The 25,059-nt window shown below is 35.5% G+C and overlaps 1 protein-coding gene across 1 annotated transcript in view; it reads left to right on the top strand.

The window, feature by feature from the left end:
- KCNH8 (potassium voltage-gated channel subfamily H member 8) overlaps nucleotides 1–25,059 on the top strand; it is a 133,368-nt gene that overhangs the window by 9,958 nt on the left and 98,351 nt on the right. The window contains exons 2-3 of the mRNA XM_026842982.1: nucleotides 7,718–7,849; nucleotides 22,369–22,490. Of these exons, the coding sequence (XP_026698783.1) occupies nucleotides 7,718–7,849; nucleotides 22,369–22,490 (254 nt within the window). The remainder of the gene's footprint in view (nucleotides 1–7,717; nucleotides 7,850–22,368; nucleotides 22,491–25,059) is intronic.

Raw genomic sequence — 25,059 nt, 5'->3', positions numbered from 1 at the left:
AAAAAGCAGGGGAAAACAAATGATCAGTTTCCGAAGTAGAGCTGTGTAATATAAGTGGAAAACTAATCAGCAGAATCCCCTTTCTCTATGTGACGTCTGTTGAAAGCTATATGAATAAGCATGAGGCTTTGACCAGCACCTCTCCTAGCGCTGGGAGACCTCCCATTCTGCCAGCACCAGACCTTTTGTTTCTAGGGGCTTCCAATGCCAGAGACACCAGAATCAGGGTCATGAAAATATCTTACACAAAGATATTTTTATTTATGTTGTTATCACTTGTTATTTGAAACTGAAAAAGCGGAAAATTTTCTTTATGAATGTAGTGGTCTGTTTAGGTATTGCTGTGGTTTTGCTTACAGGAAATTTCATGTTATTTTTGAAACTTCTCCTTAAGAGAATAAAATAATGAGCTTAAAAGCAAAATAACATCATTTGAAAACATAGTTTTGTTTAGACGAATGTGAGCTATAACTTCTTTGATACCAAAATACCAGTTTCAAAAATATTAGGTAGCTTACAGGAAGAAACCGAGAGAAATAAAAAAAAAAAGTGTGTGTAAATATATGGTTTTTAATATATATGTGTATATGTGTAAATATGTATACACATATGCATACATATATGTATACAAGAGATCATCCTAGCTTAAGAAAACTTATTGCTTTTTTTTTTTTTTTCAAGAGACAGAAGTACATCTCTCAGTACACTGAGAAATTGTATTTACTTCTGTGATTACATCTACATGTTGGATTAGAATCTGTGAAACTCCAAAAGGAATAAGGACCATAATTTGTAAGCAGAGTTTTAACAATAGGCTTTGAAAAATATAGTAATTAAGGGAAAACAAACTTTATTCATTTTGGGACTGCTCAACTCAAAGCAATGAAAAAAGCTGAATTCAGCTGAAGACAGTAAAGACTAGACTGCTCAGGAAAGGATTGAGCCTGACTTTTCTGAAACAGTCCATACAAAGATATTAAAGAAACAGTATTTTGTTTTGGGTTTTGTTGGTTTTGTTTTGTTGAGGCTTTTTCCCACTTTAACTACAGATATTGGATATTCATTTACATCAATAGACTGTCTCAATTAGTACTTTCCCAGGCTTTAGCTGACAAATGCTGAATGCCTTGCATTATTATGACCGTGACAGAGTAATGATAATTGCAGGTGGAGGAAAAGCAAGTTGCAGACTGATATGAATCTGCCCTGATTCTTTGTGCATTTAAACAGAATGTATTTATTTCATTGACTTAACTGAGTTTTTAGATAATCCTGTGTATTTTACTAATTGTTATAAATGTAACCTGGTAAATTATTACATCAGGGAAGTATTTATCTCCTTAAATGCAGTTTTCTTTTCTAATCTGGATGGAGATAGAAAAAGGAAATTAGAGCAGACAAGAAGTAGTACACATAAGGATAATGTATGTCACATGGTTTTAACAAGCATTGCTTAGTTTCTCTGGTTTTGTTCAATGAAAACTTAAATGTAACTAAAGGATTTTGAAGCGGAGTTTCATTAAGAAGGAAAGATAGTGGAGTTATAGAGACAGGAAAGCTGAGTAAACCAAGCTGAAATGTAGATGTGCTGGAGCTCATAAATTAGTTTGTGTAAAATGTGCGCTTCAGACTGTACTTAGCGGTTGCATACAAAAAATATAAAGAACACTAAGGTTGGAAAAGTCACACACTCAGACTAGGACCTGCTGTTATAGAGGTAGTCTGTGTTCACATAGTAATAAATGGAGACTTTGAGGTGGCGAGTTAAGCCTCTCTCTGCATAACACTGACAGTTTGCAGGAGAGACAAGGATAGGAGATTGCTGTGCTGAAAAGTGCCTTCTCTTAGAACACCCTTTCCCTCTCTTCCTCTCTCCATCATGGCAGTGATGGCAGAAGTTAGACATGATCGGTAACATCACATACAAGTCACTGAGTCACTTGGCAGTAGAGAGCACAGAGCATAGGTTGAAGTAGTTGGGCCCAAAAAAGGAGGGTGGAAACACATGAAGGAGGGATTTGCACGTTTTCTGATGAGATATAATAAATTTGAATAATTTCATGTAGTACTCCACAGCCTATACAGAGGCATGCAGGCATATTTTTAATGGAAGTTTCTAAATCAGCTCTGCAGAATTAACACCATCTTATTCATACTGACACGCAATTTTTGCTTTGTTATTAAGGTATCTTATGTATCACTTTTCTTCTACCTAGTTCCTGGGATATCACTGTATTATGGTTTAAGATATTTTGGCATGCATTTACACTGGCTGTTAAAACATAGGGAGAGTCATTTGTAGGATACAAGCATGATCTGTTGGCCGTACAGAGCCTTGGGAAACGAGTTCTTGAGCTTTCTTTACTAGTCCTATGGAAGTGTTAACACAACCATCAGTGATCATATAAGTCAATTACCTAATAGCCCTTATGTGTTGTTAGTTTTCTTGCAATTTTATCAGACCAAAAACTGTCCCTAGGCCAAAGCACACAGGCTGTCATCTACAGGAGCAGAATTAAAGGGGAAAAAAAAATTGTTAATACATATATGTGATTTCTGCAGACCTGATGCAGAAGAATTTTGCTTAAAGCAGCAAAAATTTGCATTAGGTGTGTTAATTGATCGTTGTCAAAGTTGGGATATTTACAAGAGAGAAATTATAGCTAATTATAGCTATACTTTTTCTTTCATCTCCTTTCCCTTTCTGTTTAGTTCAGTTGTATTTTTTTTAAAGCACTGTTTTCTTGTTTGCACTTTGCACTCCTCAACAAACTGTTGACATCTTGTCAAAACCACAGAACATTCAAAACAAAACGTTATCAGTGATGCTGGAAAACTTTGTATAAACTAATGAGAGTCTGGTTTCCCTAGGCAAAGTCTTCGTCATCCTGGTCTGTCAGTCTTAGAGTGTGCAGTGGGAAACTGGAAATGATGAGGCTAAAACTTCTCTGGCAATATCATGTATCCAACAGCAGGTTTATTTTGCTAATTGAAAGTAACTCTTGTCAATGGGACTGTGTTGCAGCGCTGAAGACTTAGCATCAACCTTGTTGACAAGTTATTACAGCTGTCTATGTGAAAATATTTTTATCTTTGCCTTTTACATAGCAAATTCTTGGAAATATGGTGGTTGATTGTTGTTGTTGGGTGGGGGTTTTTGTTTGGATTTTTTTTTAAGTTTGATTTGCATCTATGTAAAAGAACATTTAGTTTACTTAGTCAAGTACTGAAACAAAGAAATGTGACAGATTTATGATGCATTCTGCAGCCTAATTCTGCCCTCTTATACTTGTATATCATGATGATTATTCCTCGAAGAGTGATTGTTTTGTGTCACAAGACTAATATGTATATCTAATATGCAAAACATTTAAACTTTCATTTTTTTCTTCAGGTACTTGGTTTCTTACACTATGAAACACTGCATTTGGTTAGTCTGGAATATTAGATGCAGAGCTTTGTGAAAGAGCTCTGCATCTTAATCCCTCTTTTTACCACAGAGAGGTGGAGATAAATTACAGGAATTTGTTCATTTGTTATTTTCTGCCCTTGAGTGATGGAGGGGACAATGCAATCTGGTTCGGTGTCTGTCTGGAGAGTGGTGTGGTAAGCAAGATCCTGAAGAAGTGAAGGTCTGGAAGTGGATATAACTACTAATATTTGACACATGACAGAAAAAGGAAGCTTTAGGCTTGTCTGCCTGAACAAAACTACTCCCAGACTGTCAAGAGCAAAAGGAGAATATAGCTTTGCATCAGTATCACTGGTTCCAAGTAATTAATAGGAATATATGTGGCTAAGAAGATGCTTACTGCAGAAAAGCTCAATTAAAATTCTGACCAGATGGGTGCATAACATAGTTATTTTGTTAATTTTTTTTTCCTATATATATTTATATATTTTTTTAAATATTTGTTAAATAATTAAATTAGCTGGTTATCAGTAATCCCATTCCATTTCTATATTATGATGACCCTGCAATACCCAAATATCCACCAGATATTTCCATTCTGTCTAGGGTGGGAGGTGACCAAAGGTTGAGTGAGTATTACTGTATGGTGAGTACACACTGCTCACCAATAGGGCTAATGTTCTGAGTCTGTTCCTTCATTTAGGCAGGTCTTATGTTCCAGTGAAAGGAATGAGTGGCTCTGAAAGCTATTGGCATTTTGATGGCAGGGGTTTGTATAAAATCTCCCCTTTAAATTCCTTGGTCTGTTGACCTTTGTTTTGATTTCACTCTGAGGACAGACTTTCAGCTGTCAGAGTGAGGAAAGGTAGAAAGCGTGGTTGAAAGAGTGACCATAAAGCACTCTCTTTTTTATGTATATATAAAGGGGACTATAGTCAAATTGCTTTGTGATAAGATTATGCTTCATTTGGTCTCTTTCTCCTTCCCTGTGATGTGCTTACATAAGCCTTGAGGATATTAAAATATATCTTGAACCTTCAGTTCATAATGCAGTATAAAGATTAGAGTCTTCCTTCAAGAGTGGTGGCTTGGAGCAATAAAGAGGGTCTGTATATAAATAAACCTCCAAAAGATATTTATTTGATAGACAACTCATGACAATACAGAAGACCTTTGTTTGCACCATCTGAAGCAAGACAGGAATTTCTCTCTCACAGATGAGTGCACTCAAAAGAACTGTAACAAAATTTTTTTTTTTTTTTTTTTTTTTTAATGAGTAGAAAGTTCTTCTGTTGTCTTATTATAGGATGCTGGCATTCAGTAAAAGATATATAATGAATTGCACTGGAGCACTGTATTTTTCCAAGAATGCTTCTCAATAGTGAAAGATACCACCCTTCTGTTCTTCACAGAGTGCAAGCACATACTGACCTAGTCCTGACCTAAACTGCACCATCTCCTCTAGTCCTGAAGAGTACACTGTATTCATTTACTCCTTTCAGAGTAAAGGTAGAAAAACAAAACAAAACAAATCCAAAACGCAGAAACAAACCAACAAGCTCAGATTGGGTCTTCTGGAGTATATAAGTAATGCCAAGACTGGCAGCTCCACCATGCCATAGCCTGGAACTCTTCAGGAGAGAAGTAACCTGTGCATGTATTGGATATCTTTTCTTAATGGTGCATACAATTTTTTATGCATATTTGCTTTGCCTATTCAAAATATTTTCAGAAATATTTACAGAGGAGTAGAATGAGGACAGGTAATGAGAGAAAATATGATTGAAGAGAAACAGCAAATGACATTAAATGGTGACAGGAAGTGGAACAATTTCAGTGACCTGTGTTCACCTGCAAAAAATTCAAATATACTTCATTGTACAAGAGTGAATGCATTAAAACATGAAATGTTAAATGGATTTTTCTCAATTTTTGATGATGAACCATGTTACAATAAACATGGTTTCTTAAACCTACAGTTCTATGATTTCAGATAATATTACCAGATGTGCTTCTTATAATAGCATAACTGAGTTAGGGTTGTTTGAACATGGCTGATGTCTACAACTTTCTTCCAGAAGCAGTCTTAATGAGTAATTTGTGTGTGTGTGTAGAAAAGACATGAAACAATTGAAAAGTGTAAAATATGCTTCTACTTCTGGAGGACATTAAAACAGCTGTTTAAAAGACCATTAAGGCTATTGGTGTTGTTTAGAAGAAAGAGTTGAGTGACTTATTGTCCAACTGAAACACTACTAGAATGCAGCCAGGGAGAATGTAATTTTACAAGTAAGAATTTGGCCAGTGTAAGAGTCATAATGATAGTCTGTAGAGATCTGTGATTCTGTTTTTAAACAGAAAAATAAAATTTCTTAATGCTTCTTATCTTTGAATATATCACTTCAGATTGATAGGGTGGTGGCACTCTCTAACATTTCTGACAGTAACACCGCTGAGCAAGTTTTCCCATAAGTTTTGATAAAAGAGTCAAATCTGTACAAAAAAAATAATTAAGAATGGAAAATTAAAAAGGAAGAAGGAACAATAAAATACCTTGCTTCTGATATCATTTCTACCTTCTTTTAAAAGAAGGGCTTCTTTGCTTGTTGTCTTCGATCTCAAAATGAGAATATTTAAACACAATATAAAGCCAGTCTGCTTTTTCCCATGATTTTTGTCTCCTCCTCCAGTCTTCTTTCCTCCTGTTCCCAATTCTCCATGTCCCATCTTTAAATACCTTAAGTGGAAGCTTTACCTGCTGATTTAACTAGTAATGTTACTCTCAGAGCTGCCTGACTGCCTCTTGGAAAGTTTGACCGGGACAGAGCGGCCCAGATGAATTTCCTTTGAAGCATACTTTTCCACTGTCAACTGTGGTGGTCCTTCAAAATGGAAGCTGTTGTTTCACCTGTCATGCTTGCCTACAGCCTTCAACAGGCAGTCAGGGAACTTACAGTTAGAAATTTATATTAGAAAGCTGAATTGGGATCTTGTTGTGTCCAGTTAATTTTCAAAATTACAGAGTTCAGAAGACAGAGAATAGAGTAGGAAGTGACTAATCTACTTGCTCCTTCATAAGCACCCCTCCAAAGCTTAGCTGATCATTTGCCAGTAGTCAGCTGTGGCTTTGGGTATTCAGGGAACTATTCCCATTTCTTTATATGATGAATGAAAGTAGACTTGTGCTTGGAAATGAATGCCAAAAATAGCATGTTGGAAAGGAACATGATTGCTGAAGTGTAAAGACATGTCCAAAAAAAATTTAAAACTAAAAGAGTAATTCTGTAGCAGTACTTACATATTTCGCAAACAATATTAGTAGGCTGATGGTGGGTGGAGGTAGTTAGTGTTGATAGACAAAAAACATGATAAAGACAAAAGCCTGACACTGGGCTGAATTATCCCAGAATGGATGGGATTCGGATCTAGGATGTTTGCTGAGATCTCTGTTATACTTCCAGTGCTTTACCAGCACCTAGGCATTTATTATCTTCTGTTCTGAGTGGTCTGCATTAACAACAAACTTGGAATTGAACAACATCCCTTGCAAACAGGATGTGACACAATCAGTGACAATGGTAACAATTTATTTTTAAGGCGTATAATTATGTAGCAGGTGTGGGCAGAGAAAGGTTAACATGAATTAAAAATATTGGCAAACTCAGCATCGTCTAAGTCTTAGCAAGGTGAACATTACAGAGAGTAAGGAAGATAGCTGATATTAATTTTACAGATGATGTGTGGTATTATAAGCCACACCATCTGTAAGATGCAAGGAGTTAATTCTATTTCTATTCTAAGTCTGATGTCTGATTAGTTTAAATACCTTTGAATTAGTGGAATGATGCTCTGACTATCAGGTCTTCTGTCAAGAGGTTTTAATGAGTATCAAGTCAGATGATTAAGGTAGAATGATTCTATAGTAAACATGTAAGCTTCAGATGTCAAGTTAACAAAGTGAAAGCTATTCCAGTAAAATAAGCAACATCAGTTGAGAATTCAAAGAAGAGCATGGTTTCAGAGGAGTAAGCAGCTTCATTAAACTCTATTAATGATCCCTGTAGATAAATTTTGCATTTAAATTAATGCCTTGCTTCTAGAGAAAGCAGTATTATTGAGCTTCAGCCAATGATGCAAAGAGATTTACATGAGCTGAACATCTGTGATTCCCTGTCTACTGACCTCCTAAATAAGAATTTTTTAGAATTACATTAGTTGTAGATTTAGCTTTTTTTTTTTTTTTTCCTCCCCATCTCTCTGCAAAAGGACAGCTGTTTGAATTAAATTTGTTCTTTATCCTTGCAGGGTCTTCATTCTGGTGCCTACTGGATATTGTTCCTATAAAGAATGAAAAAGGGGATGTAGTACTCTTTCTGGCCTCTTTCAAAGATATAACAGACACGAAAGTGAAGATTGCTGCAGAAGACAAAAAGGAAGGTTTGTGTGATTTGCAACACTGAAGAACCAACACTGCTAAGTTTTTGAGTTGCATCTCTATGAAGTCTCTGTCTCATGTACACTTTTCTATATGGAGACCTCCTAGCTTTCCAAAGGATAAATTAATACATGACGTAGAGGGATAAATAATCTGTTGAAGTTCTTATTTGTAAATGTTTATATTTACAAATTGGTCCACATTGTGTAAACATGGAATTCAGGGGACAGAGTACTTTGTCCTCAAAATTCAATTTGTTTTACTGCACTATGATTTATTTTATTTGCTTTCTGTATTTACGGAGATACATTTTGGAAAAGCTAGACCTTTCACCCATTCCTTCTGTGAATCTGATATCAGCATGGCTGCGAGATGAATGAATGCATTTTTTTTCCACATTTTTCATGAGAAAAGCATGCAACTTTAGAAATTATTTTACCTATTGAGAAGCATGACTATTCTTGTGTCATCTAATTTTCATTATATTATATAAAATTATAAGATTTATATGTCTTTAGAAATACCCAATAGTGTAAGAAATACGTTCTCACACTTTTTTGCTTCTGAAAGGAAACAATGCAAGGATTCTTTCATGAATTTGGAAAGAGATTGTCATATGATAATGATTCATAGCTGCCATAAAATAATTTTAACTCTATAGTATAGTCAAGTTTTGCTAAATTCTGCTAACCACAAAGCAAAGACAGTGTGGGAGGATGCAGGTTATGCAGTCAGTATTGGCCTGTGTTGTGTATCAAGGACAGTGAACTTATTCCAGGTTTAGATTTTGTAAAGGTATAAAGAGCCATTAGGTTTGCAATTTTTCAGTGTCACAAAAACTGTCTAGAAAACGTTTCTCACTAGATAGAAAGAATCACTTCAGAATTCTGTAAAATTTCATTACCGTTGAATTTTCCAGTCTGGTACTACTATGGGATTTATTTAAATTTTTCACCCTGTGATAGCCATATAATCTCTGCGTATCCTTTTTTTTTTTTTTTTTTTTTCTTATGGGTTTCTGAAGTAACGGAACAACTAATATTCAGATTTTTCCAATTTAAAATACTTGCTTTTCAATAAAATAGTTATATTCAGTTACAGAGAAATATAATTCAGTATTCTTGTACAAAATTTTAGTACATTAAAACAGAAAATATTAGGCTTCCCTGTGCTTCTGAATATTTGTAAATCAAGTTTATGCTAACTATCTCTGCCTCTTTTGTATATTTGCACAAATAATTTCACCTTTATCTTACTTTTCAAGCCCTGAATACTGCAGTTGTTTTGTTTTGATTTTTTTTTTTTATTGCATCCTTCACTTTTTTTCACTGAACATTTTTGAGAATTTCTGAGCTGGAAAACTGAAGAAAGGCTTTGAAGTAGCACACAAGTACATTTTTCAGCTTTTTCTTACATCCAATTTCAACCAGTTACTTCCTCTCAAGTAAAATATTTAAAATATATTTAATCTAGTTTCTCCTTAAGCCTCAAAACCCCTTACTCTTACAAAAGTTTTAAGAAATTAATTTATTAAAACATGATATGTGGAGCCATGTAGAAGAGAGATTGTCAGAACATCTGTGCTATCAAGGTTAATGATTTACCTTATGAGAGATGCAAATTTTCAGGATACGCTTAGTGAGAAATCACATTTAGTATGCCAGTGATGACTGGAAGTATATCACTGATTACTTGTAAAATGACAGCTATTGTTTATCTGATAAATATATTATAGCTGTATGCTTATTTTAGGATGGATTAAAATGATCTTCAGCTTTTGATGTGGGTTCACGTCAAATTGTAAATCTAAGCAGATTTTAACTCATGTTTGTTGCACATTTAAAAATTAATACTCTTCCTACTGTGTACTGACAGAAGAACACGCCTATGCAGAGCTACAGTACACCAGCAAATGCCCATTCAATAAGCTTATGAATATTGGCTTTTGGCTGTATTTCATAATGTACTCTTTAGAGCACAATGCTGAAACTTGGCTGTTCCTTCCCTTTATACCAATTTTAAAACCATGGCAAACATTTTATGCTATGGTGATACTTGTTTGCATCATGGCAAAAGAAAGTAGCACTTAGTGTGGGGCTTTACCAGATTACATTGTTTCATATAACATAGTGAGATAAGAAACAAGGTTTAACCATTTATTCAAAATATTGACAGACAATTCCAGCATTTATCTTTTATGTAAATGTGCCTGGCTATACAAAAATAATGGTATGTTTTCTCATCGAGTAACATTCAAATTCTTCCTATGAAGGTTGATTAATTAGTCCTCCAGTGGTGAATGTCAACCCATCATTGCCAAGAGAGAATTCCCAGTACAATCTATACAACTGCTTCAGTATATGAAATTTCAGAATGTTTAACATCTAGAAGTAACTGGTTCTTCTTTACTTAGACCATAACTACTATCAGGCATGTAGGATGCTCCTAATACTAACAGAAAATTCAGTTTTCATTTTGTTTCAAGTTATTAAAGATCTTTTTTAATGTTCAGGGATTAACATCCACTGCAAAGTGATTGATACACATCGCTGGATATTATTTTCACAGTTAATATTGCAATTTTTTTTTTTTATTTATTTTTTTTTTTAAGATTACTGAATTTGTCTTTTCAAAAATCAGCTAATTAGTATACTTGGAGTTGAAAGACAACTCTTGCTATAATTGCCATTATTTGTAGTTTTCTATTGATTTTTTTGGCATATCTTTTTCAGTTAGATTGTGTATAAGAAGGAAAGCTTAGACAAAAACATGCTCAGTGTGAAGTTCTTTTGCCCATGCAAGTCTGTTGTATTAATGTTTTTGTTTCAGTCTATCTCTCATTTTTTCTGCCCATAAAAGACTTATAATTTGTATGGAACATTAATAGTCATATTCCATCTCCTTTTATTTCAAACTTCTTAGAAAGTTTTTCTATAAAAGTTCCTTCATGTTGCTTTTCTCTTAAGTCTTCTGTGGACCCCTTGGCATTCCACCAGCACTATATGGTAATATACTATCACGGCTTGCACCTCCAAAAGTCTTCTCCAGACTCCCTCTTTCCTACCTTTGATACCATCTCTTTCTTCTGTAAAATCTTGTTCTCCTTGCACTTTCATGACACCTTCATTTATCTCCTGATTTTCTGGCCTCTCTTTTCTTGTGGATTGTCTTTTTACTTTTGCAGACCTCAGGAGTTGATACTTCTTTGATTTGCTGCATTTTCTTATCTATTTTATCTCATCTGTTCACACAACTTCAGTTGCTCCTTCGTGCCAATGCACCTTTCAAATATCCACTTTTTTGCCTGATTTTGCTTTACCCAGACCAAATGTCAGATGTCGTCTGTGACCTTTTCTTTTGAATGTCTCATTCTAAATACAAATTTAACAGAATTTCTTTCTGTTCCTCTTCTGTGTAAAAGTTTCCAGTGAAATCAGCCCTATCAACCTATGGAAGAGCAGACTTTGTCCTAAGACCATCATCTAAGAAAAACGCAAAAATACATGCCTTAGAATCTTCGCAGTCCTTAAGAAGTGTGTGACAGTCACGAACTCTCATATGGCTTCTTCAGTTTGGTTTGGTTTTGTTTTTTTTAAAGTTATTTTACCATCCCCCTCCTCCACCCCCATGCCCCTTTTAATTGTAGTGTTCTTAGGGGCCTCAACTTTTCAATATTGGTAACATGCTTTCAACAATACAGGTTTCCCCTAACTATAAAGTTATTGTAGAAATTCACTCTGCTTTCCATCTGCTTAAAATACCTATAATCATTTACTGTTGTGGAAAGCAACTCAACAGCTTTTCTTCCTATACTTGGGGTCTTTAACCAAACTGATGGTCTTTCTAATATACAGGAAAAAATCTTCTTTATAAATACAGTGATTCCTTCTGAAACTGTTTCTTAGTTTTATCGGAGATTTATTTTAGCATCCTGACTCATAGTGAGCTATATTCTGATAAACTGATTAAGAGTTCCATTGTCCTTTTGGGGGAAAACTGATTAAACTGAAAATATCAGCCTCCAAATCTGCACTCCAATATGGTATGGCTGGGTCAGTGTTTTTTCATTTCTGCATATGAACATTCCATAATACACTTGGACATGTGCTGGAAGTTAGTGAGATTACAAGAATCCAGGTAGGGAAATAAGAAATTAAATTAGTCTGTGACTACTTTCATATCTCTAATCTGTATGCAAATATATAATATTATGGGTTATATAGATGTAGAGTAGTAATGTTAGAATTATTGTTAAAATTCCCCTGTTGAATTCAACTAATTCTGAAAATAATTCTATTGTTTTTTTCTTTGAGAAAATTTTTATCTCTTTGAAAACAATTATCTTAGGACAGATTTTCTCAACTTTATTCCAGCATTATTATATAAATGTGTGCAATATATAGTAAACACAGAATCATACAACAGTTGAGGTGGGAAGGCATCTCTGGAGATTGTCTGCTCCAGTGCCCCTTACTTGAAGCTGGGTCAGCTAGAAGACCACGTCCAGATGGGTGCTGAATATCATGAAAGATGGAGAATCAACTTCCTGAGCAGCTTGTTCCAGTGTTTGACTGCTCACAAAGTCAATAAATATTATTTTATATTTAAATGATATTCACATATTTAATTTTTGTGCCCATTGCCTCTTGTCCTTTCATGGGGCACCACTGAGAAGACGCTGGCTTTGTCATCTTTACCTCCCCCCATCACATACTTATACACATTGATAAGATCCCTCCCTGAGGTTTCTCTGCTCCAGGCTGAACAGTCCCAGCTCTCTCAGTCTCTCCTCTTATGTCAGATGTTTCAAACACCTGGTCATCTTTGTGGCCATTTACTGGATGTGTTCTAGTATGTCCCTGTTTCTCTTGCAATGAGGAGCACAGACCTAGACCCAGCACTACAGATGTGTCTCACCAGTGTTGTAGAGGGGAAGGATCACCTCCCTTAACCTTCTATCAGCATTCTTCCTAATGCCAACTGCAATGCTGTTGGCCACCTTTGCCACAAGGCATTGCTGGCTCATGTTAAACTTGGTGTCTACCAAGACCTTCGGGTCCTTGCCCGACAGTCTGTTTGCCAGTTCGTTGGCCCCCAGCCTCTCCTAGTGCATGGGTTTATTCTTCTCAGGTGAAAGTGCATGGGTTTATTCTTCACAGGTGAAGGACTTTGTACCTTCCTCTGTTGAACTCAGTCAGGTTCCTGTTGTCTCATTTACCCAGACTGTCAAGGTCCCTCTGAAGTTTCTTGCAGCACAAACATCTGATGTAACAAGTACTTTCTCCCAAATCATATCATCTGTAAACTTGCCTAGAGCATACTCTTTCCCATTTTCTAGGTCATTAATGAATTTGCCATAGGATCAGTGCCCCAATCATAATGCTATTGAGTGACATCCAGCTGGACTTTATACTGCGGATCACAACTCTCTGAGCCCAGTAGTCCAGCCACGTACTAGTCCATCTCACCACTTCCTCACTTCTTTGTGGTCATCATCTTCTCCCCATATTGTTCCTAGTTTGAAGACCTCCTTGCCAAGTTGTCCTACCTATTGGCAAGGACACTTTAATAATAATATTAATTAAAAGTGGAATACACCCACCATGGATTAAACTAACCTGCAGTGTTATGGTTTAACTGGCTAGCTTTTTCTGGCTTCTTATTAATCCTTAGGTCTATACAAATTTATAAGAAAATAGATATATTTTGATTATGCATCATTTGTTGGAAGGAGACGTTGTTCTTTTCAGTGTGCCAGAAGTGAAATACCATGGGCCAAACATTTGGATTCCAGATTTTTAGGGGGAAGGGATGGGCTCTTCTAAGAAATTCTGCAATGTGCACATTGATTTATTCTGTTTAATTACTGTTTCAGTTGCTTTGTGACTGCTCAAGCCACACAAGTGAATATTCAGGGCACAACTTTTTGTTTTGAAGTTCCTTACACCTGTCAGGAGATAGGATATTGAGAGGAGGATGTTTAGTCACGTAGATGTACAGTATTCAAAGCAGATAAATTGTTTCAAAATGCATCAGGCACCATGCAGTTCTGTTAATAGAGGAGGTGGGATAGAAGCACTATTTTAAACCAATTTTCCCACTGCCCAAAGGAAGAATTTATTGGGGAAGCCTATATTCTTCAATGACTCAGTTACATCTTCTCTAGAATGACTTTACTGCTGGCTGACCATCAAAGTAGGAAGGGTCTACATCTCTTCTGCCTTCAGTAAAGAAAAATTTCATTCCTCCTGGTCAGTGCATGAGTGCTAAAAGTTTAGGGGATGAAAATAGAGCTGCCTTTCTACTCTCTGTTCCTGCAGATACATGTGAGCACATAGATGGTATCCCTCTCTCCTTTTCATCTTCTTTTGCAAGCAGAGAAGTTGTATTTGAGCCCTGAACCTTTTGAGAAATATCAATCTTTATGGCCATTACCTTAGCTTTTTACCAAGTGTTAACAGTGAGTGGCAGTTCCGTTACAGCAGCTCTCAGAGAGGAACAGGGTACACTCTGAAGGTGAGGGGAAATTGTCCTTTGTGGTATATATAGAGTGAAAATGAGAAAAAGAAAACTCTGATTCTTGAGCAAATGCAGAGAAGCAGACCATATTCTGGGATATCCTGGAAGGATGAGAGAATATATGCATTAGCAACCAAATAGTTCATTGACTCATGAGTTCCTAGATAAATTCATGAAATCACCTCTAGATTTCCCTAGAAACCAAGCTATCAAGGGGGGGAGTAGAGTTTTTTGGGGGGTTGGTTTGGTTTTTAATTTTGCTACTTTTCTTTTTGTTGGACTAGGTTGATGCCAAACATTGGAAAATATCTTCAGGTTTTCCTTTTAGAGTTTGCTAGCTCAACCATATAAGGCTGACAACAGAAAGCAAGGAAGAAACAGTGAATGCATTTAGTATGTACTTTGTCAATTAGAAAAGCTCTTCAGAGTTGTGTTGTGGCTGGTGGGTTTTTGAGGGGTAGAGGAAGGGGTTTCTGTGGAGGTAGAGGGTTTGAAATCCTTTGTATATAAATGTCTTATTTCTGTGGAAAAAATCTGAAAATGAAGACATGTCTTTAAAGACTTTCACATGCCTAGACACAGCCTGGTATCTTACATTTTATTAAGAGACTACGAGGACTAAAATTAATAGTGCATATGTACTTTGTGTTCAGAAACACAGATAAGGGGACTTTGTTTGCAGAACTCACCTGTAATTGTAGTTATGCTGAACGTTGTTCATGCCGTAGCTCCTCAGAGCAACCCCGAGGTCCTATAAAGACTGAGCAAATAAGATTTATTACAGGTGAGTTTTGCCTAGCTGTAGCAAAGACAGTTTTACATCTGCCAACCATCCATCCTAACTCTCTAAACTAAGGTCGTAGAACAGTTTTGGTTTATAGCAAGTCACATTCATAGTCTGAAAATATCATTTTTTGAGAGATAATCAGAGATACTCTCTGGATGTTTCAATGACTACATGAAACGTATACACAGACATTATAGGTCTTTGAACTTTTATATGTCTTCACTCTAAATTTTTTTAAAATGCTGTTTTTCCTCCCTGTTTTAACTCAGAGCAAGTTGCACTGACCACAAAACATTTTTATAGGGGACTGATCTGGTTCTGAATTATAGATGGATATATTCAGAAAACAAGACGGAAGACTTCCTTTCACTACAAAATAGAAATTATTCAGGTGTATATATTCATTTTCACTTAAGTGAGCAAAGTTAGAGTTTATTGCCAAGTTTTCTGCAAATTTTTGTTTTTCATTAATTTGTGCAAAGATCAATGATTGTGAAATTATGATCACCTCAGATTACAAATAACCTTCCTCAAATATTCTGGAGGACAAAATATCAGTAATTAAAGTATGTGATTTAATTAATGGAATTAAAGAAAAAAAATAAAACCTTTAGGTTAACTGAGATTATGTCCTTAAATACTACATCCATAACTGGAAATATTTAAGATCTAAGGCCTTTTAAAAAAATATTTCAAATATTCTCTATATTATTAGTTATGTTTTTGTTCATAATGATAAATGAGCTTGTCACTTTGCCATAAACTAGCATTTACTGTGGGAAATACAACCTGCTCCAGGAGATGAATAACATCAAAAACAGCTGAAAGAATAAATGATGATACAGCTGCAAATTCAACACTACATTTTGTTCTGCAAGAGCTACAGCATGTTTCAGATTTGGTGGTATAATAAAAATGACAATTTTTCCATTTGTGAGATGACTCTACTTGTGTAGTAATAAGCTGGTAAATAAACTTTTACACAATTATCAAATCGTTATTTTTGAGATGGAATATTTTACTTTGTTATAAGAGATTCTGTAAATTTTTAGGTAAAAACTGAGAGAACACAATAGTATTAATAAATTGGAAAATGACTTAAAGTCAATTCACCTTCAGAGTTTTCTACTGATTCTCAATTAGAAGTAGTTGAAGACAGGTGTGTCTACTTGGATTTTTTTTTTTTTTTTAATTCTGCGTTTTATGAGATAGACCCAAATACTGGCATCTGAAAAAGAAGATTGATTGATTTATTTATGAGTGCACACCCATCAACCATCAAAATGGAGGTGGAGAAAGATCCCTTCTTCTGGTCTTTGTGTATCTTTTTCCCCCTACCCTCTTTTTTGTAATGATGGGAGAGTCAGCAACCCAAAATGTGGTTAAGACTTTCTTATCTCATAAGTGTACTACTGTTTTAAAGGTCTTTCCGATCCATAAAACAGTAGTAGTAATATATACTATTGCTCCTTTGCCTGTTCAAAGCTGAATTTTCTTTGATGGCACAATGTTAAAATGATTAAAATCATACAATTGATTCTGTGTAAAATTGATCCCTTTAAAAATATTCTGTAATAATGTTGACAGCTTTTCAGCTGCTATATGCATTAAGTACATCTTACTGAAGCAGTTAGTTAACAGAATGAAAAAGCAGCTAGAGGATAGCCTGGATGCACCATACAGCTAACAGTTCTGTGAATATTTGGTGGTTGTTGACAGAAAGAATGTGTCATGCAACCAACAGACCTCCTGCAGCCTGTTGCCCATGGTAATGCTTTTATTCTGTCATTAATAACAAAGAAAGGACTTTTGTCAGTTCTCTTTTACTGACAACTGCTGGTGTGCTGTCCCCTAGAGAATAAAATCAGAAAGTTAGCTAGAGGTTTTAAAAAGTTTAGAACAATTTATACCAGCCTTTCATACAATCTGTTTTTGAAGGGGTTTTTGTGTTCATTCAGAATCCTTTTGTATTTCTTTACTCCAGTTGTCTCCTTTGGAATTTCCTTGGGTGATTTTGGTTTTTTTTAGTCCCGACTATGAAGTGTATTTTGCATTAATGATACTGAATATGACTAAGTAACATAAGGTTTTCTGTAGACATCATTGTATTTATTTTATGGCATGTGGGCTATAGATGAGTGTCTATGCAGAGGTCAGACTTTCTGCTGTGGTTTTCCTTACCTTATGATGCAAGTGATGAGGGTTTCCCAAGACGTATGTTAAAAGGAATTAAAAAATATTGATTCCACGTCTTACAGGAGGCCTTTTAGAGATAGAGTTATAAGATTAATGAATGGTTCACTGAACCCAGGACCAAAAAGCAACAGTTAGTACTTGTAAGATATCCCAGGTAACAACATCTCTCTGTGCAATTGGGTTGAGTGTTGGGTTATGACATTCTAGAGAAATACACGAGAAAGGTAATGGAGGAGGTTTATTTCCCTGCCTGACTTCAGAATACAACCGTAGGAGAGGTCATGCAGGTATGTGAACATGCCGCTCCCTCTGTGTTTTGAGGAAGGAAGGGTTCAACCAGCAATAGTGTGAAGTCACAATAGTCTGTGAAGTCAGACAGTATTAACCTGGTTACTATGCCTTTTCACAGTGCTCCAGCATGTACACGGAGCAGCGTCATGGATCTCTTCCAAGTCTGTCCATATCTGGATACTTAGTAATGAAGAAAGTCCATTTAACCTTCTCTACCTTTTTTTTTGTTGTTGTTCAAAAGGAAATCTAGGTCATACATTCATAAGGATATTATTTCTATGATAAATTTTCTTAGTTGGGAGCTGCCATTACCTGTTGTTTCATCTCATGATTGACTTCAGCTTTGTAAATAATGAAATAAACAAAAATGTCCTTAGCTACTCTGTCAACTTATCCAGTCCTCTGAGTAAAATGTAATAGAATAAAAATGTTAACTATTTATTCCTCATACTTGCTCATGGACCTCAAAAGAGCTAAGAAGAAGTAATCTCATTATTTTATGAAAATCTTTTAATAAAAATATACACTACACTATTAAATAAATCTTAATTATTTTTTTTTCCAGATAGCAGACACTGTAGTGATGACTGTCCATGTAAATCTGGAGCCATCTGACTGTTGCTCACTGCTTTTCTCACAACTCTTCCTTGCAAAACATTTAAAGATAGCTACATTTGTATTATCTTTCTTATTTTTGCCCACATGGACAGTCAGGTTTGCTGCATGTCATGAGTTGAAATGGTCATATTTATACTGTTTGAAGAGGGAGGACAGTCATTGTGTCTGAATCAATCTTATCCTAAGCCTGGCAAGCAAAAAGGACAGCCCTGGCAATCAAGTAGTTGGGGCTGCAGCATAACCTTGAGTATGGAGCCAATGTGGTTGTGAATATGTGAAAAATCTGCAGATGGTTATGGTCTTGTCCCTAGTGGTGAACTCCATCATTTCAATGGCTACTGCACTCAAAGGAGTCAAAAAACCACAGAAATACTGCTAAGAGGTCCAAGTTTGCAGCCTCACAGCCTTTAGGATAACTGTCACTTTTTTTTTTTTTGGTAAAACCAACTTCTGTGAATAAAGTTACTCAGGTGTGCATGTATTTCCAGGACTAATCCCTCAAACTACTTTACCTCACCCTTCTGATTCACAATATTGTCAGTATATTGTGTTTTGGGTTAAATTTGAGAGGTGCTGGTTGCTTTTATTCATTCCCTAAATTTATGATTGTTTTAGTAAAAACAAGTAAACCATTCAGATTTTCCTGTGTACTATGAAATAAATGCTAGACATTAATTTTCTCTTTCACATACATACACACTTGTGATAGTGTGATAACGATCCATGATCAGAATGGGAGATGATTGCTTACAAGATCATTGGGTATTCACACCAGAGGAAAACCTAAGTAGTAATTAATGCCTATTTCTTTGTGATAATGCATAACCTGAGGAAAAAGTGAAGGTCGTTCTATTGAAGGGATACAAGTTAATGATGTGAAAAAATGGAGAAACATACCAAGGCTGAGACAGTTTTTTGTCAATAACGTACAACCTTTCTGGCCAGAGAAGGTTAGCTTATTTCAGTATTTGTAAAGCAATGCATTTCATGGTCTCTCTCATGACGCAGCTTGTCTGCTGTGGAGTGAGCATAATGCTTGTGGGGCACATCACAGTTACTCAGTGTAGACAGCTTGAGTCCACTATACAAGAAGATTATGGTGGTTCTGTTTGTATGTGATGGATTTACTTTCCAAGAAAGCTCCTATGCCTGTGCAATTACAGCCAAGCATGAGGCTGGACACCTAGAACAAGAGCAAGGTTCTGTTCAGGTGCAGCTTACCTGTGCCTGTGGACGAGTTCCTGAGCCATGAGCCAATTTCTGTCACACTCTCAGCTGTCCTGAGAAGGAAGATCCCCAGGAGCTGGAATAGGCTCCCTTGACAATGAGTTGAGCACCCCTCTGGCTCTGCCTCAGGAAGGACTTGTGATATGTTTTATTTGTTACCACCTGAACTTCATGACTGAAAGAACAGTGTAAGCCTGATGTCCTATTTGATGATTAAACACATTATTTTACATTTCAAGGATTTAAATGTATCATACTTTATCTGGGAAATGAGAACTTTATAAACCATATCTGATGCTATTGTCTGACTACTCTGATGTGCTTTGAAGGAGAACAGATATAGATTTCATTTTAATTTGGTCAGTAAAGTTGAGTTTACAGTTCTTCATTGCTAGGGCAGCATATACCTAGTAGACCTTAACAGAAATTATAGGGTTTTTTCCTGATTTATACCTAAGGAGTAGATTTTTTTTTTTTTTTTTTCCAATGGGACAAAAAAAGAGTTATGCCTACACTTGCTGTTAACTCTAAGTGGAAGAATGGTGCCTCATGTCTTACTAGGAACTTGTTTTTATTTAATTAAAGAGTGAACAGAAAATAAAAAAATCAAATATATTGGAAAAGAGAAACTTTAACTGAATATGTGTCCATTGACTCTCTCCATAGTAATTATTGCCATTCTGGAAAGAGATGGAGTTATGGACAGCTCTCAGCTCACTACTCAGCATATAAGAAAATGGCAAATCTGATGTTAGGAGTTATTAAGAAAAGAACTGAAGGCATTATTACACTATTGTGTCAGGCAATTGTGTATCCATATCTAGAAAGTTGTTATTCTCAAAAAAGGAGTTACTTAAAAAGGATGCAGGAGATCTAGGAGGGGTAAAGAGAAGGCCTTCAAGCTTGACCAGAGGTAGGAGCTCCACTTCCACACAGGAGAAGCCTTGTATTGTTGGGGCTGCTGAAAGTAGTCAAAGAAACTCCACCTGAAGGCATCACGCTTGTCTTCTGCAACATGGCTCACTGTGGGTCTCACAACACATCACATTGCCTAGGCTGTTATACCTACTGCCTACCAGGATGGACTATCTTGTGCTTTGTAGACTAAGGACATGGAGAGGTATTAGATATGAGACATTGTGAGAATGAAGCCTTTAGATAAAGAGTCACTGGCCAGAAACTTTTAAAAGGTATTTGCCCACTTTCTCAGCCTGTCTCATAGTAGATCTGAAGCATATTTTATTGATTAGTTTGGGAGGCAGTAAACTGAATCACTTAATCCAAAATGGCAGTTTAGGTTGAGAAAGGGAAGAAAGAGAGGCCTGTTAATAGTTTTAAAGGGAATTTCAAAGTCATATGAGAAAAACAGGCTACTACAGCTGTCCAATATTACAGTGGAGACCCGATCCAATAGACTTAAATTCATTTTTGCTCAGAGAAACAGATAAGCACTTTAATCTCACCCAAAATTTAATACTTTTAAAATTTAGACTTTTAAATGGTTTAATGATTGAGAGATAAAATTAAAAAAAAAAAAAGTTCATTTATTGAGCATATTCTGAAATCGTCCCTTCTGTTTTATCTTTCTTCATTGTAGCTGGCACCTGTAGGTGTTGTAGCTCTTTAAACCACATCCAAGTTGGAGATTAGGAAGTATAGGGCTTCTTCATCTGCCTCCTCAAACTTTTGAGTAGCTATTTGGTTTTGCAGTGCAACATTTTTTCTTTACCATTTTTCATGGTTCCCTCCCCCCTCCACACTTCTTACTGACATGTAAAAAATCCTCAACTGGATAGAGCTCTTTCACTAATTACATGAAATGTTCTTCACTAAAAGATTTGGAAAGTTTAGCTTCCTGCACTTTTTGTTATGTATGGTTTTGTGTTGCAGAGCCAAAAATACATCAGTCTTCTGTTATTCAAGTCTTTCTTGCTTTTCTAGGCAGGTGTCAAGATGTAGCTATTTTGCCTGTTAATTTCTGGCTCTGCTAATTGGTTTTTGTGGGTTTTTCCCCCCTTTAATTTGTATGCATTGAATTGACTTTAATTAAACTGTTTGACAGACAGCTTTTTCCTTTATTCCCATAATTATTTTTTTTTTTTCTTAATCCTAACACATCACAAAATGTCTGCTTTCATTTACTCTGTCATCAATTCACTGTAATTCCATCAGAGTCACTGGATGTACTTGGAATTTACCTCTGTATAAGCAAGAACAAAATCTGATCCCATGACTGGCAATCAGACATCTGAATGGATGGAAAGACCACAGACCTTTCCAAAACAGTATTCAGTCTTTACTCTTAATGGATTTCATGTCACCAAGGAATGTGACAAGTGATTACGCCAGTGACCATGTGGTAGGAAAAGAAATCTAAACATGTGAATAAAAGAACTGGATATTAGTAATGAGCAAGTTGCAAATTAGCATATTGTGACATAATGGAAGCCTAGTACAAGTCAGATAGTTTTTAAGAAGCCATCATGAGTTTTATTTTTGGCTTTCTTTCCCTGAAAAGAGAGTAGGAATACCTTAAGTGGTTACTCCTAGTCATGCTTACCTCTGGTCACTAGGCACTATTTAATTTTCTGAAAGAGTAAAGTGTACATTTTTCTAATCTATGAAATCATATGTTGCAATTAATTGCTTCTGAGTTGTGTGAAGGCATTTGACAGTTAAAGCTTTATAGTGATTTTTATGTGCCCTTCAGTAGAGCAATTTTGTTTTCTTAAATGCAAAAGATTAAGCAAAACTAAAGAAAGGTGTGCATAATGTTTACATCTAGCCCTGTTTCTAACAAAGTCTAAAATGTCAGTAGTTCATCTCGCAAAGGTTAAAGTGCCATTTCCCAGTGTTTAATGGAGAATCACTTCTGTTCTGCAGAAAAATGGAAAGGAAGAGGAAGAGCGGGGTCACATTTTGAGACAGCACGAAGACGGAGCAGAGCTGTACTTTATCATATCTCTGGACATCTACAAAGAAGAGAGAAGAACAAATTAAAAATAAATAATGTAGGTGTAATTCTTTTTCAAAAATTTACTCTTAGTACTGTCTTTTTTTAAAAAAAAAAAAAGTGTATTGTAGAAGGTCAGTGAATACCTAAGAAATATCTTAGGCATAATTTTATGGTAACAAAAGGAGTAAAGTGCAGTTCATGCCTACTATGGTATTTGTTACACTTCATTATAGCAAGTCATTGCATTTAGCCATACTGTAAACAGATATTTAACCCCACGAAAACCACATTATAAAATTGCTCAGAACTTAATTTTAGATACCAATTTATATTATAATCCCAATTATTTCATTTCAATAATTACTCTTGGGGAAAAAAAAAAAAAAAAAAAAAAAAAAAAAAAAAAAAAAAAAAAAAAAGAAAAAAAAAAAAAAAGAAAGAAGAAGAAGAAACTCAGGGTATTACCTCTAGCTGAAAATCTCTATGCTGTGTAAGCTCTGGAAGGTAACACTTCATTTAGGCAACTTTTCATGGGAATTTCTCCAGTTCTAATCAGTAGGTTCAATCCAGGTTTAATCAGTAGGTGAATGTTGCTCAAACCAAATCAAACAATAGACAAACCCAGAAATACAGCAGCAGAAAGACTTGTAAAGAAATATGCTCAGGAGAAAGGATAACTCCCCTGCTCCATGGAACTATGTTTCAGGAGAAAAGTTAATGCAGAAGAAAACTAGAAATGCATATGAAATCAGTATGTACATATAAAAATGTTAGAATAATATCTGAGAGCCTGTTCCAACAGCGAGAGCCTATAGTTATTAGACAGGCATGGCAAAAAGATAGTTTTTCTTCAAATCTAAAACCAGTATTTAGTTTCTTGTTTGTAGATCATTAGCATCAAAAATCTAAAATCTTTGACAGAGCCACAAGAAAATGGTCTTTATTTTAGTTTTGGTTTGGGGGGGGGGGTTATGGTTAAAGGGAGGATGGAAGACAGATAATAGTAAAAGTAGCCAAATGGTGTAGATCATGAACACCCTTGAAAAGATGATCTGCCACTGGGCATGTTCCTTTTATTGGTTATCAAAATAATGCAGTAGTGCAGATACATCCCCCTAGATATTATTATATTACAAATTAAAAGCAGAAGCATTTTGGTATAAATTAATGACATGAAAATACACAGCTGATATACGCCTCAAAGGACATACAGTCACCTCCACTGTGAGTAAATGCTAAATGTTAACCATGTTAAATGTTTGAAAAGCTAGGAAGTTTTAAAAGTGTTAAGTGTTTAAAAAGTATAAATTAAAAAAAAAAAAAATCAAAATATGACCACATCTTCTGGTGATATTTTCATAGAATTGTAATATTTTTCAGGAATATGAATTTTAAATAGCTTTTGGTGACTGTACTGTCAAAATCCTAGTGCAGATGATATTATACTGGTTTAAAACACTTGTTGTCAGACTAATTTACTACCTTTAGTGCCTAGACTTTTAAAGCTATGAATTGGAAGTCATAAGAGGAACATTTTATTCTCTGCAATTAAAAATGGGCTGATGATAACAAAGAGAGTTCAGCTCCTAAGATTCATGAATGAGAATCAAGAATGGAGAAGGCAAGGACATCAGTATTTCAAAAGAAACACACAAAGAGAAAGGCCGTGACAGGCAAGGAAAATATAATTAAGTCTGCAGTCATGTAGTTGTTGTCTTTATATTCATAGTAATCTTAGCTTTCTGAACAAACAATATTGCTTTGTGAGGTTCTTCATTATTGGAACAGCATTAACAAGGATCACAATGACAGTGAGCAAGAATTATTTTAGTAAATAAGACAGTTCATGTACCACATGCTGCTTTTCAGGAGGGTAGATGTTTTTGTTAAATCTGAAAGGTGAAAGTTAAGAATTTATAAAACATGAAGACTGAAGTCTTTGTGCTGGTTAGATGACAAAGACTTGAGACACATGACAAAGTAAGTATAGTCTAAAAGTGAAGATAGGTAGTTCTGGATCTGTATTATGGTAGGTCTAGATTAGTATTTCAGTTTAGATGAAGAGTGCAATTTTAAAGAGAATAAAAAAAGTTATTCCCACTAATTGTTCTTTGCTTCATAGCAGTCTCAGGCACATTAACTGGATTCCCTCAGACAAAACTAAACCAGGAGAGGTGCTCTAAGTACTGACAGGTATTCTAGAACCAGGCTAGAGTTAGTATGAAACAACCTTCTCACAGCTCTAAAATGTGTACATGAAGGATGTTTTGTCTTCAGCACCATCTATTCCTTTCTATGCATTTATTCCCTTTTGCAGTCCTATGTACTATGTACACAAAACTTTAACCTATCTGTCAAGACAAAAATCATAGCTCATCAGAATTCACCCAACAGAGGAAGAAATAGTTTGCCAGATTCAGTTCCCTCCTCATTCTATTTAATCTGTTCCTTATTAATACTCCTCCTGCCCCAACATTCACAAAAGTTCCATCAACAGAAACATCTGTCTAAGTGAGTGTGAGGACCACATTAGAAAAAAACTCTAGCATTAGTTCTTGCCCAAATATGACTATGTCATATTTCATTATACATTAAAAAAAAAAAAAAAAAAAAAAAAA

The sequence above is a fragment of the Athene cunicularia genome (assembly GCF_003259725.1).
Source record: "Athene cunicularia isolate RWA chromosome 2 unlocalized genomic scaffold, athCun1 chr2_part1, whole genome shotgun sequence".
Taxonomy (NCBI): Eukaryota; Metazoa; Chordata; class Aves; order Strigiformes; family Strigidae; genus Athene; species Athene cunicularia.
The sequence above is the reverse complement of the archived record's forward strand: the minus strand, read 5'-3'. Positions and strand labels throughout refer to the sequence as shown.